We start from the raw sequence: 18,123 nt of genomic DNA, 5'->3' as shown, positions 1-18,123 counted from the left end.
AAATTTAGCAGAGATCAATTGTTACACGTTTTAGTGTACTCGACATACATCTATGATGCACCTGTAAACTAATAAATTGCCTCGTGTACTTTACAAACATTAGATTGCATGTAGATATAGATAATGTGAGGACTGTCTCTTGTTATGACATTGATATATTGTTATGACAAATGTATTACTGAAATAAACGCAGCAGTGTAATTTCATTAATTATTCCCCTCTGTTTACTTATTTCTCACATTCAGCTTCACTAGAGACTTAGTGCCGTGAACACATTCACACACTCTTTAGTAATGCATCAAATAAATTACTTTGTAAAACTGAGCACCTGTCAGTCAATGGTACAGGAAACTTAAACAGAAATATATATATAAATATATATTTTTCCTTATAATTCAGCTTAGATCATTTAAATACTTGACTCATTAAGCACTAGTACATTGGATGGACTGACCTTGAATTGTAAACATATGAGCTTTAATGCGACACATTTAGAATTGTACAGAACACTTTGTAATCACACATTCAGCTTTCTCATGAGACATAGAAATATACAGAACACATAGCAAAACAAAGTACTTTGCAACACAGTTTAACAAATGTACAAGTTCTTAGAGTGTGAGTGTCACTTTTTTAACAATACTTAAACATTCACCTGCTTGAAGAGTGCCTTTTTCTCTCTTTTTAAATGTGACAGCTTACGACACGTTGGGCAAAACCAACTACCTGATTTGGGAGCTTAATAAAAAAAAAAAAATTAATACTAACTTAAAAAAATAAAATAATTATAATTAGAAGTACTTTATTTAACCCAGGGGGAAATGACTTGTGTTACAGCTGCTCAGAAAAATATGACAAATAAAAAGAATAAACACTAAAAGAAATACAGACGAAAAAAAACGTATTTAATTAAGCAAAAGACTTGTTAATTAAATAAGTATTAAATACAAGTGCACACATTACAGTTACAAAAACCAAAATATCATAAAAATGCGAATCATAAAAATGCTAATAAAATAGAAGAACAATAATGGAAGATAATATGCTAATAATAAAAAGAAAAATATAATTATAAAAATGCAAATAATAATAAGAATGATTATAACGTTTTTTTTATTCGGAGTTCAAACGTCCCACGGTCCTCAAACCAGTCAGCAGCAGGTTTTCCCGTGACGTCACCAGGAACAGGAAGCGCTTGTTCTCAGTGTGTGCGTGAGTTGGTTCACTTCCCGGTGCCTAAATGTGTCGGTCTGCCCCCGGTCCTGGTACCGGTACTGGTACCGGTGTGACGGGTATAAAGTGTCCGGTGTTGGTGTTGCTGCTGCTCGGCCTGAGCTGGTCTGTGGAGTCGGTGTCAGAACCAGGGAAGTGGACCGTGTCCGTCAACAGCGTGAGTGTGCGCGCGCGTGTGTGTGTGTGTAACATCATCTGATGTGTTGACATTGTGTGTTTTTTTGTAGGAAACTCTGAAGCAGAAATCTCTCTTTTTCTTCCCGAAGACACTTTTCAACAACACCTTCATCCAACTCAAAGGTACAAGCCTCCATCCTCACTCTGACCTTTGACCTTTCCACCTGACCAGAAAACATGTTCTGGAAGGTTTTGTGACGTCACACACTAACGACAGCTCCCGTGCAAAACATTGAATAAAAGCATGTTTAATACCAAAAGTCAAAGACTCTAAAAGAGGGATGTCCCGATACAACTTTTTCACTTCCGATACGATACCGATATTACAGCCTTGAGTATTAACCGATAACGATACCCGCACGATACTTTTATTACTTATTTTGTGGTGTGGAATGTTCGAAAAGGCTTGATCAAGTGATGTTTCACTTGAAAAAAAAAAAAAAAAGAACAATCAACAATTCAAGTTCACTTCAGTTATTTTTAACTGTCAGTATATGGTGGGAACAACTGAGGGCGGGGCCAAAAAACAAAAACTTATAGGAGCGCTTGTATCGGAGATTTTAGATGCAGTCCCGTATAATCTGATATCAGTTTCCTGGCCGATATCGGACCGATATCAATATCGAAGCAGGACGCTAAAAACACAAAACAGAAAAACACATTTACTCAAAATTGCAACAAGCTGCTCAAAAAGTACAACAAAAATACACTATTACTCCAAAAACACTTCAGATATGCACCAAATTAAACAAGTCCAAAATGACTCATAACGACCCATGATACGATATATCCCAAATACTAAATATTTACAGCTGCAACTAACCATTATTTTTGTAGTCGACTAATCAATTTTTTTTTTGATTCGTCGACTAATCACGGTTATTGTTTTGAAACATATTTTTACATTCTCACACTTGTGAAAGTGACCCTGTTGTAAAAGGAAGTAAAACAATGACAGGACAAAAATAAAAAAGCACTTATAATAGTTGTATTTTCAACATGAGATATTGTGATCACGATAAAATAAATAAATAATACAAAGTGCATGTGGTCTTGAACAACTACTCATAATAATATATATTTAAGATGTTGCTAACATGCCTAACGGGTTCTGGTGATAAGAACTTTAGAGCAACTAAAGAGTTGTGCATGGTGAGGCGTAGTCTAGATTAGGGGTAAGTATTGGCAAGAATGTTGCAATACTTGGGTCACAATTAGGGACGCAGCGATTAATCGTAAAGGCAGATAAAAATCAATTCATAGGTATCACGGTTCACATCGATATTCTGAAAATTGAATCGCAGTACTTCTTTAAACAGCGGAGGGCGCTATACATTTATCCTTCTCGTCCAAAAGTGTAGGCAGCGGTCAGAATCTGCTACTACTTTCTTTCTGACAGCATTCTACTCTTAAACATGTTCATAAATGGTTCCTTACCCCTTTAGCACCGAAATAATATCTGTAATATTGCGTGAGTATCTGTAAAAGTCACGTAATATGCACTTTTAAAAAGAAAAATAACTATTATGCAGTTTTGCATTGTTTACTATAGAATCAGAATTTAAATTAATAGGCTTCTTATTTTTAGTTAAATTGAGTTGTTTTGAATACTTAATTAAGGGATTCTTTTGCCAATGAAATATAAAAGGAAAATAGTACAGCATTTCCCCCCCAAAAAAAGGAATATTTTTCAGTCATCATTTGTTTACAGTCCCATTTTGTAAAATAAATTGAGAGAGAATCGTATCGTGAACCCAGTATCGAATCGTATCGGGAGTTGAGTGAATCGTTACATCCCTAGTCACAATACGATATTATTGCAATATTTTACCCAGTTAATATAATTAAACGTAGAGATACGGCTGTTTCTCGGCATGATGTCTTGCTAGGTGAGCTCATAAGTTAAGGCTGGGATACACTGATTTTTTTCCATCGTTGTTCTCAGCTCCAGCTCAAACTGTGTGACTTGTGCAGAGCCCGAATGTTCTCAGCTCACGATTCATGTTCTCACACTGTACGGACCGACACTCTGACACGATGTGACTGCTCAGACTGTACGTTCATACACGACATGTCGGGGTCTTGTTTCCGGAAATGCAAGGTACAAATTAGAAGAAGAAGAACACTGAAGCGTCGCCATTAAAACAGACTAAGAAGAAAAACCCAGAAGTGGAGAGACACTCGCAAATCTCAGCAAAAAGAGCTTTAAAAAAGAAAAGATGGTGATGTGATGGACCAGGTTGGACAGACGTGGGCAGTACAGTCCGTCAATTTTACAGTGGTACTTCAGTGATTGTGCATGTGCAGTGTGAGAGTTTACGGTAAGCCGGTCCGTGGCACTGCTTCAACTGTGCGATACCCTCACGAGGAGCAACTGGATTTCAAACATGTTTGAGTTATTTACAACCATACGATTGGTGATCGGGAGCTGGTCGTGTGGTGTTAATCGCTTCTCGTGACTCCATGTATATTACACGATGCATGATCTAGCAGAGACTCGCACTATCCCACAATAGTTGCACGAGTCGAAAATTGGCTCAAAATGGGCCAAAAAAATCGCACAGTGTGTGCCTGCCTTTAGTCGTGTTCCCACAATATTTCACGGTAGCGAAGCAAATCTTGCAGACGGCGTTGTCCTTATCGAGCTCATTTTTACTTCCTTTAAGTTGGAAACCAAACTACTTCCAGACGTCAGCTTTGTACCATGAAGGCGTTGGTATTTTGTTAGCCATGTTTGAGTCACTACTACAGAAATGTTGCTGAGCCGCACAGCCAAGTGGCTCCACGGCGCCATCTACCGGAGTGGAGGTGCAAAAGTGGCACAATTTAAGGTTTTTATGTAGGAACAGGAGCTGGTCAACATGCCCAGTAGTAGAAAACACGTCCACGAAAATGTGAAAAATACAATAAGAAAAATATTGAGTAATGGGCCCCATTTATCTATTGGTATGTGCCAATTATTCGGTACCACAACCGTCGTAATATTTGACTCGCAATAAATGAGAAATCGACTTTTGTTTTGGTTTTTCGGGCTCCGAGCGTCGATGCGTACACAACCATAGATTATAGCTACCAAATTTGATCCGTTCACGAACAACATGAGTAGTGATTATAACTAGTGTACACAAGAACAACAACAACACCAAAGTGAGGGTGTTTTGAGTCCAGTATCACCACTGCAATAAATACTGTTTATTTCCACTTATTTACAACATGAGATTATTTAAAATATGTTACCATTAATTCATTCCATCATTATGATCTATAGATATTTTTAAATAGTTTCTTACGCTAAATGTTGTAGTCGGACAAATAGGGGACTGGATTCAGAAAAAACAGAAAGGGGGACTAGAACCTCAACAGTTTGAGAACCACTGATTTAAATCATGTTGTTTCTTTATGACTTTAGGGTTACAGAGAAGCTATTAATCTCATTTCCTGTTCAGTTCTGGACAAACTGGAGGGATTTTATAAGTTAAATGTTAATAATTCAAATAATATCTTGTAAAGTCAAATTAACCAGATCAAAACATTCATTACAAACCACTTCAAACAAGAACCATTAACTCAGCTCCTCATTGATAAATGAAACTTTACTTACAATGAAAGGACACATGGCACACACCACCAAACAATTCAGCTGCAGGTGAACAGGAAGTCCCGCCCACTCAGGGCTGGATTTACAGTGGAAGCAATGATTGGTTGAGCCAAGAAAGAAGAAGAAAATGACTGATTTAAACTGTGATCCACCGTGTGGAGCGGAGGGGAACTGACGTTTGTGCTTTTTAACACAATAGAACACAAAAACACACAAATGACTCTAATTACTCACTAAACAGCAAAAATACCATAAGATTACACTAAAGTACAAGAAAAAACACAACTTTACTCCAAAAACACATCAGACAATGACAAATATACACAAAAATAATAAAGAAATGAACAAAACAGTTCCAAAACGCTAAACAACAACAAAAAAAATAAATACACAGAATGACAAAAATATAATAATATAAAGGGACAAAAAAAATTCACAAAATGACTCCAATAATTCACAGAAACACACAAAATTACAGGAACTCAACAAAAGACTAAAAAACACACACACGTTTCCTGTTAATGCTCTGATTGGTTGTTATTCTAATGCTGACATAAATGTTGATCATGTGACCCCGAGATTAGATACAGTGACATGTTCTCATGTTTCTGTGTGTGTGTGTGTGTGTGTGTGTGTGTGTGTGTGTGTGTGTGTGTGTGTAGTGCTAGCAGAAGATTGTAGCTCTCCGGTGCAGCTCAACATCTCCTGGTATCTGAGGAGCTCTCACTGCTACAAAGAATTCTTCAACCTGAACGTGAGATGCTCGTCAAACACACTACTCTGTACTCTACATAGAGCTGATCACACACACTACTCTACGTAGCGCTGATCAATCACACTACTCTACGTAGAGCTGATCAATCACACTACTCTACGTTTAGAAAAAATGGGATAAACTGGAACAATGTGATCGCTGTGATGTTTGTTGACGTTCAGGACACGGTGGCTGAAACCTACTACAGCTACTACTCAACATCGGTTCAATCTGGAGGAGGAAATGGATTCTATGCTTTCCATCAGTATCAGCCAATCAGCTGCCAGCAGAACATGAACCCTACCACAGTGAGAGAAACACACACACACACACACACACACTAAGGTGTTGTGGTTGAACTGGTTTGTTGTGTTTCAGTTGAACGTGGAAAACTTTGATCCAATAATTCCTCTGAAAGAAATCGACAGCAAACAGGTGAGAGTGTGGATTTGTTTACCTTTACACAGCAAAACAAACAACAATAAACAACAGTGTGCTCCCCTCAGTGTGAACTCCATCATTCATCACGCCACGTTAGCTACTGATGCTAATGCTAACTGTGCTAAGGCTATTTCCCCATAGCATTGTGTGCAGCAGAACAAAAGCACAACAAACAATAACAAAAAATGTTGCTGTAATCTCCTCCACTGTCACTAGAGTGCACACGTAGCCAGCCTGAAATCAACTGGTTAACCTAGCGAGTTGATATCTAGATTCATAGGACAGCTTCTGTCTGATGAACAATGTTTGGTTAGGTGAAGCTAACGGAGATAAATCCTAGATATAATTATCTAGCTTTGTAGTACAGGCCCTAAGATATTAGTTGTATGTGTGTGTGTGTGTGTGTGTGTGTGTGTGTGTGTGTGTGTGTGTGTGTGTGTGTGTGTGTGTGTGTGTGTGTGTGTGTGTGTGTGTGTGTGTGTGTGTGTGTGTGTCATCAGACTGAGGTGAAGGATCAATCTCCGCCAGCAGAAAAAGTAGAAGATGTTCCTCCTCCTGTGAAGGTGAGCAGGTTGTTGGTTTGAATTCCCATCCTTTACACACAAGAGCTCGCGCTACGTGTGCCTGTGTGTGTGTGACTGTGCGTGTGTGTGTGTTCCTCAGCCCGTCACAGAGAAGAAGTCTGAGGGAAGCGGCAGGAGGAGGAGAGACGAACCCAAAGTGAGTCATAAAATGTTTTTACGGGTTAATGGATCAGTTTTCCTTTATGTGATTAAACTCTAATTTCTAACAGGAAATAAAAAGCAGAATACTCCAGTTCATTCCATTTTAAAAATAAAGCTTAAATGAATTAATTCTACATATATATTTATTTGAATAATCTTAGAATTGTGCATTCGCTTTGTGATTTTTTTTAATAAATTGTTTAACTATTGATTAAATAAAGGTGTGTGTGTGTGTGTGCGCGCGCTGTGTGTGTGCGCTGTGTGTGCGCTGTGTGTGTGTGTGTGTGTGTGTGTGTGTGTGTGTGTGTGTGTGTGCGCTGTGTGCGTGTGCGCGTGTGTGCGCTATGTGCGTGTGCGTGTGCGTGTGTGTGTGTGTGTGTGAAGGATAAATCGCCATCAGCAGAAAAAGGAAAAGATGACCCTCCTCATGTGAAGGTGAGCAGGTTGTTGGTTTGAATCCCCTCCTTTAACAGGATGGTGTGCACACACAAGCTCACTTTGTGTGTCTGTGCGTTCATGTGCCTGTTTGTGTCCTTGTGCGTGTGCTTTTGCGCGTACATTTCTGTTTGTGCGTGTGCTGTGTGTGCGTGTGTGTGTGTGTGTGTGTGTGTGTATCATCAGACTGAGGTGAAGGATAAATTGCCATCAGCAGAAAAAGGAAAAGATGTTTCTCCTCCTGTGAAGGTGAGCAGGTTGTTTGTTTGAATCCCTCTCCTGTACTGGGATGGTTTACACACACAAGCTCACGTTGTGTGTGTGTGTGTATCATCAGACTGAGGTGAAGGATAAATCGCCATCAGCAGAAAAAGGAAAAGATGACCCTCCTCATGAGAAGGTGAGCAGGTTGTTGGTTTGAATTCCTTCCTTTAACAGGATGGTGTGCACACACAAGCTCACGTTGTGTGTGTGTGTGCATGTGTGTGCATGTGTGTGTTTGCGTGTGCGTGCGTGTATCAGACTGAGGTGAAGGATAAATCGCCATCAGCAGAAAAAGGAAAAGATGTTTCTCCTCCTGTGAAGGTGAGCAGGTTGTTGGTTTGAATCCCTCTCCTGTACTGGAATTGTTTACTTTCTACACACATGTTTAGCTCACATGTCTGATGTTAAACCTGCTGTGATTGGTCGTTCAGGGGGCGGGGGCTGTGGTGTTGAGCCCCCATGTGGACGCGGTGGCTCAGAGTTGGGACGACGGTCCGTACATGTTTATCCTCCACGTCAGTGAAGTCGGAGCCAAGAGCAAAAAACCATCAGTGGAGGTGGCGCCGTGGAGTCTGCAGTGTTAGTACACATCATTAATAATAATTATTATATTAATGGATTATGGATTATTATTTTATAGTAATTATCATATGTATAATTAAATGATATTTCCCATTATCATCAATATTACTTACATTGTTAACATTGTTATTATTATATTGTTTTTCACCTTATTCCTGGGGTTGTGACTACCTTAGTTTTTAGTGCAATGACTAGTAAGATTATTCATCTTATTGGTATTTTTATTATGATTATTATTGTTATTTTAGTATTTTTTACTGTAAATTTTATTATTAGGATTTTAGTTACAATTGTAGTTGTTGTTATTCTTGAGGTTTTTACCACTTGATTTTTTTTGTTACAATGACTCGTAGGATTATTTGTCATTTTATTAAGATTATTACGAATATTATTGTTGTTATTTTATTATTTTCTACTATTATTTTGGTTATTATTATGATTATTTTCCACCTTGTTCCTGGGGTTGCTACCACCTTATTTTTGGTGCGACAGCCTGTGGGATTATCACATGTAATGAAATATATTGTAAATATTTTCCAGTCCAGGTGAGCATGAAGGGCCCCCATGACTACATCTCAGCCACCGAGTGGCCCCTGAGTGTGGTACGTACACACACACACACACACACACACACACACAGAGTATAAGCCCTGTGTATAAACGCTGAGTCATGGTGTGTGCTGCAGTTCTACATGGTGATGTGCATCGTGTACGTGCTGATGGCCGTGCTGTGGCTGCTGCTGTCCTCCTGCTACTGGAGGGATCTGCTCAGGATCCAGTTCTGGATCGGGGGGGTCATCTTCCTGGGAATGCTGGAAAAAGCTGTTTATTACGCAGAGTTCCAGCGCATCCAGTACGACGGCATGTCAGGTAGGAACAACCGTACGGCTGTCCTCCTCTGTGGGAATAATGCTGACGTTAACGCTTAGCACGTGTCCTCCTGCAGTCCAGGGGGCAGTGGTGTTTGGTGAGCTGCTCTCAGCGGTGAAGAGAACTCTGGCTCGGGTGTTGGTCATCATCGCTAGTCTGGGATACGGAATCGTAAAGTGAGTCTCTGACGGAATCAAGTAGGGATGTAACGATACTGGGTTCACGATACGATTCTCTCACGATTTATTTTACAAAATGGGAATGTAGACAAATGATGACTGAAAAATATTCCTTTATTTTTTTGGGGGGAAAAAATAGAAAATACTGTATTATTTTCCTTTTATTTTTAATTGTCAAAATAATCCCTTGATAAACTATTCAAAACAATGCAATTTAACTAAAAATAAATCTTGAATGAAATAAATAAAGGAATAATACAAATGAAGAAGAAGCTTATTAATTTAAATTCTGGTTCTATAGTAAACAATGTAAAACTGCATAATAATTCTTTTTTTTTTTAAAGTGCAACTGAAAATGTATTTTGTGCCTTAACAATTGGACTTTTAAAGAAAAAACCCCGTCATTGCACTGATTTACGTCAGATATTTGTTTGGACCAGCAGAGGGTGCTGTTAACCCAGTGGTCGGTTGGCATGCAGCTAATCTAGCAGTGAAGAAGAGATGCTATGCTAGCAGACAGAGCTAATAGAAAAATGTGACTTTTACAGATATTCACGTAATATTACAGATACTCTTTCGGTGCTAAAGGGGTAATGAATCATTTATGAACATGTAACATTAACATGTAAGAGTAGAAGGCGGCCAAAAAGAAAATAGTTGCAGATTTCGCCCGCCGGTACACTGCTGAACAAGAGAAGTGATAAATACAGAGCGCCCTCTGCTGTTTTAAAAAAAAAAGTACTGCGATTTAATTTTCAAAGTATCAATGTCAATCGTGATACCTATGAATCGATTTTTAACTGCCTTACGATTAATTGTTACATCCCTAGAATCAAGTTGTTTTATTCCACGAGAGGAAACTAAACGGGCAGACAAAGTGGTAAAAAGGGTTCGAAGTGTTGATATTGGAACAATTAGTTTAAACTGGCAAATAATGGGCATGACCACTGGTGAATGTGGTTAAATTGGCAAAAATAAATATAAAATGGCAAAAATGGCCTGAAGTTGTTCAAAAAATATTCTTTGTTTCCTAATCTGGCAACCCCCTCCCAGTGTCTTGCGTCCCCAAATGAGGTCCTGACCCCAAGGTTGAGAACCGCTGCTGTAGACGATTAAACTTTAGTTTCTACATCATCAGTCCTTAGTGTCACTAGATAACGTGATCGCCTGTCGAACTGTACGTTTTTAGAAAACAGAACTGTCATGAATGAGTTGGTGACTGTGCAGATTGGTGACCGTGCAGATTGGTGACAGTGCAGATTGGTGACTGTGCAGATTGGTGACCGTGCAGATTGGTGACCGTGCAGATTGGTGACAGTGCTTGTGTTCCAGGCCTCGTCTGGGAGCCCTGCTGCACAGAGTGGTGGGCGTGGCCTTGCTCTACCTGATCCTGTCCATGGTGGAGGGAACTCTGAGAGTCAACACCGTGAGTCATTGCTTTTATCTGCTCCTCTTCTCACTCCACGTCTGCTCACGTTCTAAACCAGTCGCCAACATGTGCGCAACACCGTGTCTAACGTGTGTCTCCCTCTAGGACCGTGGGGACGACGGCCGTACGCTCATTCTGTGCGACATCTTTCTGGCCTTCATCGACTCCTGCGTAGCCTGGTGGATATCCTTTCACATCTAACGCTAACGTGGAAACAAGCTACTTCCTCTTCTTCTACTTCCTTTACTTCTACTTCCTCCTCGTCCGACTTCATTCCTTCTTTTCTTCATTTTTGTGTTTGGATGTTTCACTTTATTCATCATGTGACCCACTACAGTCTGTGTCTGTGAGGGACAGGACATGTGAGTGAGTTTTTTCCTGCAGCAGTTCAACAAACTCTGTGTTGTAGCTTATGCTGTTCCTTCTTCTTTTCAGGTTTCTTTCCTTCCTTCCTTCCATGTTTCCTTTTTCTGCACAGTGTTTGGTGCGTTCAATCTCTTCTCTTCTTCCTTCCTTCTGCATTTCTTTCCTCTTTCTTCTCTCCTTCCGGCTGCTTTCTCTCTTTTCTCGCTGTCAATATCTTCCTCTTTTTTCTTTCCTTTCTTTCATGTTTCCTTTTTCTTGACAGTCGTGACTTTCTTTGATGCGTTCAGTCTTCTCTCAGTACCTTTTTCTTTCCTTTCATATTTCCTTCCACCCTTCCTTCTTTCCGACTGTTTTTGCTGTTCTCAGGTTTTTTTTCTTTGTTTTTTCTTCAAATTTTCTTCTTCTTCAGGGAAATGACACTAATTCTCAGTCATGTGATGACTTCTTCTTCTTCTTTCTCATCTTCCTCCTCCTCCTCATTTCTTCTTCTTCTTCAGGCTAACCATGACGCGGTGCTTCTTGCTGCTGTTCCATTGGCCGTGCTAGACTCCGCCCTCTGCTGTTGGATATCTGCGGCACGTCCCTCAGCCTGTCTATGTTTTATTCTGATGGTGGATGGATGGATGAACAAATGAATGATTGGATGGATGAATAAATAAATGATTGTATGGATGGATGAATGGATGGATTGGATGAATAAATGAATGGATGGAAGGTTGGATGAATAAATGAATGGGTGGATGGATGAATAAATGAATGATTAGATGAATGGATGGATGGATGGATGGATGGATGGATGAATAAATGAATGGGTGGATGGATAAATGAATGATTGAATGGATGGATGGATGAATGAATGATTGGATGGATGGATGGATGATTCTCTGTTTTTCTCCTTGACTCGTCGTCACATCTTTGTGAGTTTGGCTCAGACGATGAAGCTTCTGAGGCTGAGGAGGAACGTGGTGAAACTCTCGCTCTACAGACACTTCACCAACACGCTCATCTTTGCCGTCATCGGTACAAACTCCTCCTCTTCCTCTTCCTCACTTCATCCTCTCCATTCTAAGGCCTCATGTTTTTGTGTTTCAGCGTCCGTCATTTTCTCCGTCTGGACGTCCAAAACCTTCCGGATGTCCACGTGTTTGCCCGTGAGTCACAGGGAAAACATTTATTACCGTCCTCTGTGTGATTAACCTAGAAATAAAAAAACATTATTTAAAAATTATTGGAACTGAAAATAATGATCTAAAATGTGAAATTCATTCAAATGTATTAATTATGCATATATATAATTTTTTGATCTTACAATATTTTTGAGCGTTTATATTTTACAGTAAAATACAAATTTTAAAATTTTATGATTTTTAGAATAATTAGTTAATCAAATATTTTTTTAATATTTAACACATTTGTAAGTGAAATTAAGGAAATAATTTTATACGATATAAATATGTATATATTATATAATTTTGTGTGTTTTTATTGTGTTCATTTTGTGTTTATTGAGCGTTTATTGTATTTTTAATGTGTGTTTATTGTGCGTTAATTGTGTGTTTATTATGCGTTTATTGTATTTTTAATGTGTGTTTATTGTGTGTTTGTGCGTTTATTGTGTGCGTAGGACTGGAGGGAGCTGTGGATAAACGACGCCTTCTGGCCGTTCCTCTTCTCCATCATCCTGATGGTCATCATGTTTCTATGGCGACCATCGGCGAACAACCAGAGGTCAGCTGACTGTGTGTGTGTACGTAAGTGTGTCTCTGTGTGTGAACACTATGTGTGTGTGTGTGTGTGTGACAGGTACGCCTTCAGTCCTCTGTTCGATGAAGAGAGCGACGATGACGAGGAGAAAGAGCCAATGATGAACGAAGCGTTTGGTGAGAAATGTTTAATTTCATTTAAAGCAATGAGGAAATTGCTTTAAATAAATTAAATAATGTGCGTGTGTGTGTGTGTGTGTGCGTGCGTGTGTGTGTGTGTGTCAGAGGGGATGAAGATGAGGGGGACAAAGAGCGACGCTAACGGCTCTACCCGAGCCAACAAAGCGGTGAGTGTGACAATGATAATTAATTACAATTATGACCTATTTATGATTATAATTGTATTTGGGAAAAATTGGTCATCTTTTAATTGTGCTTGAGTTTAGATAATTGACTTTGTAATTGAAGAATATTCTATAAAAACATTTACAATTGAATTAAACACAAACCTGGTGAACCATGTTACAGTACGTAGTTAATAATTATTATCAACTTTTCCCACTACCTGTCACTTCTCATTAGGATCAATAAAAAAAGTATTAATTTATGGGTATCGTGACGCCCACACCATAAATATTAATACCAATATTATGTCATTAATTAGGAAGCCTAACGAGGTAACCAATAGATGAGAAACTAATTAGATGATAGATAACGAAAATGAAATTGTTTATATAAATATGTAATTACAAAAAAGTATTTTTTCCACTGTGTAATTTATTTAATATTTTCTTTTATATTACATTATATTTTATATTTGTGATTCGAGCATTTAATGAAAAAGACAATGTGGGAAAAGATGGAAAAAAAGACAAGTTTGAAAAATGGATAAATCAAAATTAACATCCATAATTAATTAATAAAACTTGAACTAATCATTTTATGTAGTTTAAGTTTTATTTGGGGAAAAAAAAAATACAAAATCAAAAATTCAGTTGAATTTTTTGTTCCTCTAAGTGACTCGTTAGCATTGGAGATGCTAACAGAAAGCTAACACAAGAGGAAGGTTACATGTATTAAGAATATTTATTAAAGGCTCAGTAATTGTGATGCATTGTAATTGAACCTTTGTAATTTAGAACGTAATTGTAATTGACTTTCAGGGGAATTGAACATGGACAATTGACGATGTAATTGAAAAATGTAATTTACCCCAGCTCTGGTGACAGCATTGACGAGTCACCAGTTTCCCTTTCCACGTCCTCACATCTGATGATGATGATGATGATGTGTTTCAGGATGAAGATCTGAAATGGGTGGAGGAAAACATCCCGTCGTCTATGGCCGACATGTGAGTGAAACATTCAGAGAAAAAACTTAGAAATGAAGAAGGAGAGAAATAACATCAACTTTGTGTTACAGCGCTCTGCCCCCCCTACTGGACTCTGATGAGGTACGATGGATGGATGGATGGATGGATGGATGGAGGGATGGATGATGATGAAGGTTGAATGGATAGAGGCTGATGGATGGATGATGGTTGGATGTTTTATCTAATATAAATGTTAACTACCCTGTGTAGTGCTACTCTGTGACCTTCAGGGGGCGACAACCACAAACACATAAACACAAACAGGCCAAACATTGGAGCTGATGACGTCACTGCCTCATATTTACCTTAGTGTTGTTGTTATGGCAACCGCAGTGACGCAGAGGGCGATGTTTGCCTCTGCAGCAGATGATGACGTCGGCAATAAAAATAAAAAAATGAAAAAAAAATTATGTCTGGGTTTGTCAGACATGGGCAAACTGGTGGTATGACTGTGTGCGACCCCCCCCCATACCCCCCACCCCAAAGAAACACTCAAAATGACTCCAAATAACACACTCACATACAGAAGGAAAAATTACTCTAAACACAAACTACAAAGTCAATAAAATGACTGAAAAATGGACAAAAAACAGCATAAGTTCACAGAATGGCTTTGAAAACATAAAAACAAATAAACAAAATATAACAGAAAAAAGTGTAAATACACAAAAAAGACATGACTCATAAAATACACAAAACCACAACAAAAATGACTCCAAAAACACACACATACAGAAGGAATACACGAATACACAAAATGACTAAAAATCTACAAAACAAAAACAGCAAAACTACACAAATAAGCTTTGTAAACAAAACAATATGTACATAAAACAAATGTCCACAAAAATATGAAAAACAGCAGCAAAAAATACACAAAAAAAGACAAAAGAAAACATGTCAACAAAAATGCCACAAATACACAAAATGAAAACAAAAAAAAACTAAAAAAAAAATGCAAAGAATGACAAAACATACATGAAAGCAAATGTAAACAAAAATAACAGCAAAAACACACAAAAACCCCAACAATAGTTTTTAAAATGTTTCTGTAATTTTGAGATGTTTCTTTTGTGCATTTACTTTATTTGGGGGCCGCAAAAAAATTAGTCCAAGGGCCTCGTGTGGCCCCCGAGCCACCAGTTGCTGATTTTTGTTATAGAGAGATCAAGGATTTTTTCTGTTTCAGGAAATCATGGTGACCAAGTTTGAGATGTCGAAGATGGAGTGAAGAGCTGCTGTGGCTGATTTCATTGGTCGATGATGATGTCATAAACACGCCAAACCTGAAGCTCCTCCCACTCCTGCCTTTCTGAGATGTAACTGAGGAGCTTTACAGACTCTCCTGATCCCAGAAACTTTACCAGCAGCAGCTTTTTACTCAAAAAACTTCCCACTTTTCTGTAAAACTGAAATTTCTACTTTAAAAATTGCTGGAAAACAGTTTAAAAAATAACAAAAAACACTTTAAAAAACAGCAAAAGTCATTCAAAGTGACTTTTCTCCTCATCATTTGTAAGTATTAGTGGAAAATAAAAAGCCAAAACTGCGTGGTTTTCCAGTGCCTTCACAGTGGGTTCACTGGGGGCGGAGCCTGTTTGGGTCACATGACCTGAGTTCGTAAACGAGGCCTTAAAGTTACACCAAACCGACATCGAGGAAATTCTTCCTGAAAAGCATCTGTAATGTGACGGGAAATAAAGTTTGTTTAAATCTGCTCGCTAACTCGATTCCTGAACGGCTGCTGTTCTGCCTGTTTGAGATTTATTGTCATTTGAAGGTTAAAAAATGAAACTAGAATCTTTTTTTTTTAAAATCTATGTTTGAAAGGATTTCTATATTTATAAAGTTTTTTTTCCTTTTTACAAACACATTTATGTCTCAGCGCTCTCATCAGAATACATTTGCGTAGATAATTGTCCTAGAGTGTAAAATTTCTACACATTTATTAAAAAGTTTTGCACAAGCACAAAAGATCTATACGCACGGAAAACCCTCGCGTAAACTACACGTGCACATAAAACACTTTAACGTGTGCATTAAAACTTTCTATACTTGCAACTGTTTTACGCACTCATGTTTCACGCACTTGCGCGTGTTTTTTTCATACGCTGACGTAGAATGATTACGTGCATGTAGGAAATTATTTAAAGCATGTTTTATTTAAAGTGTTAATGAACTTGCTTGAAATAGTTTTTTTGAGCTTGTGGTAAAATGTTTGTTTGCATGAATAATTCACAAAAAAAAAATGCAAATGTTTGTCGTGCGTGTATAAAAGTTCTATGGGTGCACGTAAAACACGCCAGTGTAAAGGTGCGCTGACACCGAACGCGATTTCAGGGACTTTAGTTGTTTAAATCATCCGTGATAAGATGCTTGAACATAGTCGCGCTTTTTGCCTGCGTCATAAGTGATGTAGAGAGAAACTCGTTGTCGACTGGATGTCGCGACACAGTGTCACTCAAAGTCACTTGATAAGTTCAAAATTTTCCACTTCCAGTGAGATCGCGCGATTGAGTTGCGTGTTGAGTTGCTGGAATTGCGTGAGTTGTGTCGCTTGAAGTCGTTTACATTATTTCTAAATGTAATTTAGTCACCAGAGTTGCTTTTTTTCACACCAACATGACTTCAGTGACTAGATTACATTAAAATTCAATGTAAATCACGTGACATCAAGCGATGCGACTTGCGCTATTGCGGCGACTCAATCGCGTGATCTGAGTTGCTGGAAATTGCTTAAAGTTGAACATTTTCACCTTTTCGAGCTACGCTGTGTCGTGACATCCAGTCGGCAACAAGTCTCTCTCTGCGTTACTTTCCCTGGTTGTCACTTCACTGATGAAGTGACGAAGCGAGAAAAAAGCGCGACTATGCTCAAGTGATTCATCACGGGCAATTTAAGCCACGATAGTCGCTGAAGTCGCGTTGGGTGTGAACACACCTTAAAGGTTTCACACGTGCACGGTCAAATGTTTTATGTTCACACGCTTACGTTAAAGTGTTTACAAGTGTTACGCAAACTCGTAGAACTTTTCTACGCTCGCCTAAAAGTTTAATGCATCAAAATATTTTGCTCGCTCAATCACAACTTGTACGCGGCGAGTTAAGTCTTAGGTGAAAGTGTTTCCTGCGTTCCCATGAAAGTGTTTTAACTTTGCAGAGATAACTTTTCTGCGCTCTTGTATAAGTTAACAGTTCTATGAGAGTGCGTAAAATCTCCACTTGCGTGTGTAAAAGTCTTGTGTCCTAATGTTTTGCTCGCTTAGAACATTTGCGTGTTGAGTTAAAAGTCTTTGGTGAAAGTTTTTCCCGCGCTCCCGTTAAAGTATTTTAACTCTGCGAGATAACGTTTCTACGCTCTCGTAAAAGTAATTTTTTCTATGCGAGTGCGCAAAATCTTCACTTGCGTGTGTAAAAGTCGCGTTTTGTGCTCAGATGGAACTCATTGAATGAAAAAGGTTGTGTATGTCCCTTCAGGGCTTCCGTACATAGATGTGTGCATTTATTCCGCTGATTGTTGATGTTTTGTAACGCGTTGATTTCCACTCCATCCTCTGAGTTTTTATTTGTTTGGTTTCCACTCACAGGGTTTGTTGCTTTTTTCTTTTTCTGTTAAACTTTGTTTATCTGTAAATATACGCAAAGTTGTTGAATAAAAAAAGTATAAAAGTGTAGTTTTTGTCTTCATTTATTATTTTAACTACACTTTGGTACAAACACAAACACTAAGGAATAAAAAAAAAAAATCCCTATAATTGTTATAATTTTTAATAACAAGGTGAACTTTTATATGAAAACGTAAGTTTTATGTACAGTAATTTATCATATTTATAAAAACAATAGTAATTATTGTTTAATGTCATTTTTCAAATAAATCCAATTGTTAATTAAAAGAAGTATAAAAGTAGTTTTTGTGTTATTGTTCATTTTATTCACAATTCAAGCTTTAAGTAAACGTGATTTTTGTGAGAACACTAAGGACGAAAACAATAGTT

At 38.2% G+C, this 18,123-nt stretch overlaps 1 protein-coding gene across 1 annotated transcript; it reads left to right on the top strand.

The window, feature by feature from the left end:
* Positions 1–1,167: 1,167 nt before the first annotated feature.
* On the top strand, positions 1,168–15,845 carry LOC114474136 (transmembrane protein 87A). The gene is made up of 25 exons (XM_028464191.1): positions 1,168–1,390; positions 1,461–1,533; positions 5,671–5,762; positions 5,945–6,070; positions 6,141–6,197; positions 6,704–6,766; positions 6,867–6,923; positions 7,313–7,363; positions 7,550–7,612; positions 7,701–7,763; positions 7,886–7,948; positions 8,059–8,206; positions 8,750–8,811; positions 8,896–9,079; positions 9,156–9,255; positions 10,591–10,684; positions 10,793–10,870; positions 11,965–12,073; positions 12,146–12,204; positions 12,678–12,781; positions 12,857–12,933; positions 13,042–13,103; positions 14,055–14,107; positions 14,179–14,209; positions 15,318–15,845. Exons 1-25 carry the CDS (start codon positions 1,241–1,243, stop codon positions 15,357–15,359), a joined length of 2,061 nt encoding a protein of 686 aa, XP_028319992.1. The 5' UTR covers positions 1,168–1,240; the 3' UTR covers positions 15,360–15,845.
* The last annotated feature ends 2,278 nt before the right edge of the window (positions 15,846–18,123 follow it).

Source organism: Gouania willdenowi, chromosome 13 (genome assembly GCF_900634775.1).
Source record: "Gouania willdenowi chromosome 13, fGouWil2.1, whole genome shotgun sequence".
Classification (NCBI taxonomy): Eukaryota; Metazoa; Chordata; class Actinopteri; order Blenniiformes; family Gobiesocidae; genus Gouania; species Gouania willdenowi.
This window is presented reverse-complemented; position numbering and strand designations above follow the sequence as displayed.

Bases quoted from the DNA above. Each gene is read 5' to 3' on its own strand.
- LOC114474136 (XM_028464191.1), top strand. From the start codon at position 1,241: ATGTGTCGGTCTGCCCCCGGTCCTGGTACCGGTACTGGTACCGGTGTG. The intron at 8,207-8,749 runs GTTAGTACACAT...AATATTTTCCAG, and splicing joins GGCGCCGTGGAGTCTGCAGT to TCCAGGTGAGCATGAAGGGC. The intron at 13,104-14,054 runs GTGAGTGTGACA...GATGTGTTTCAG, and splicing joins CTACCCGAGCCAACAAAGCG to GATGAAGATCTGAAATGGGT.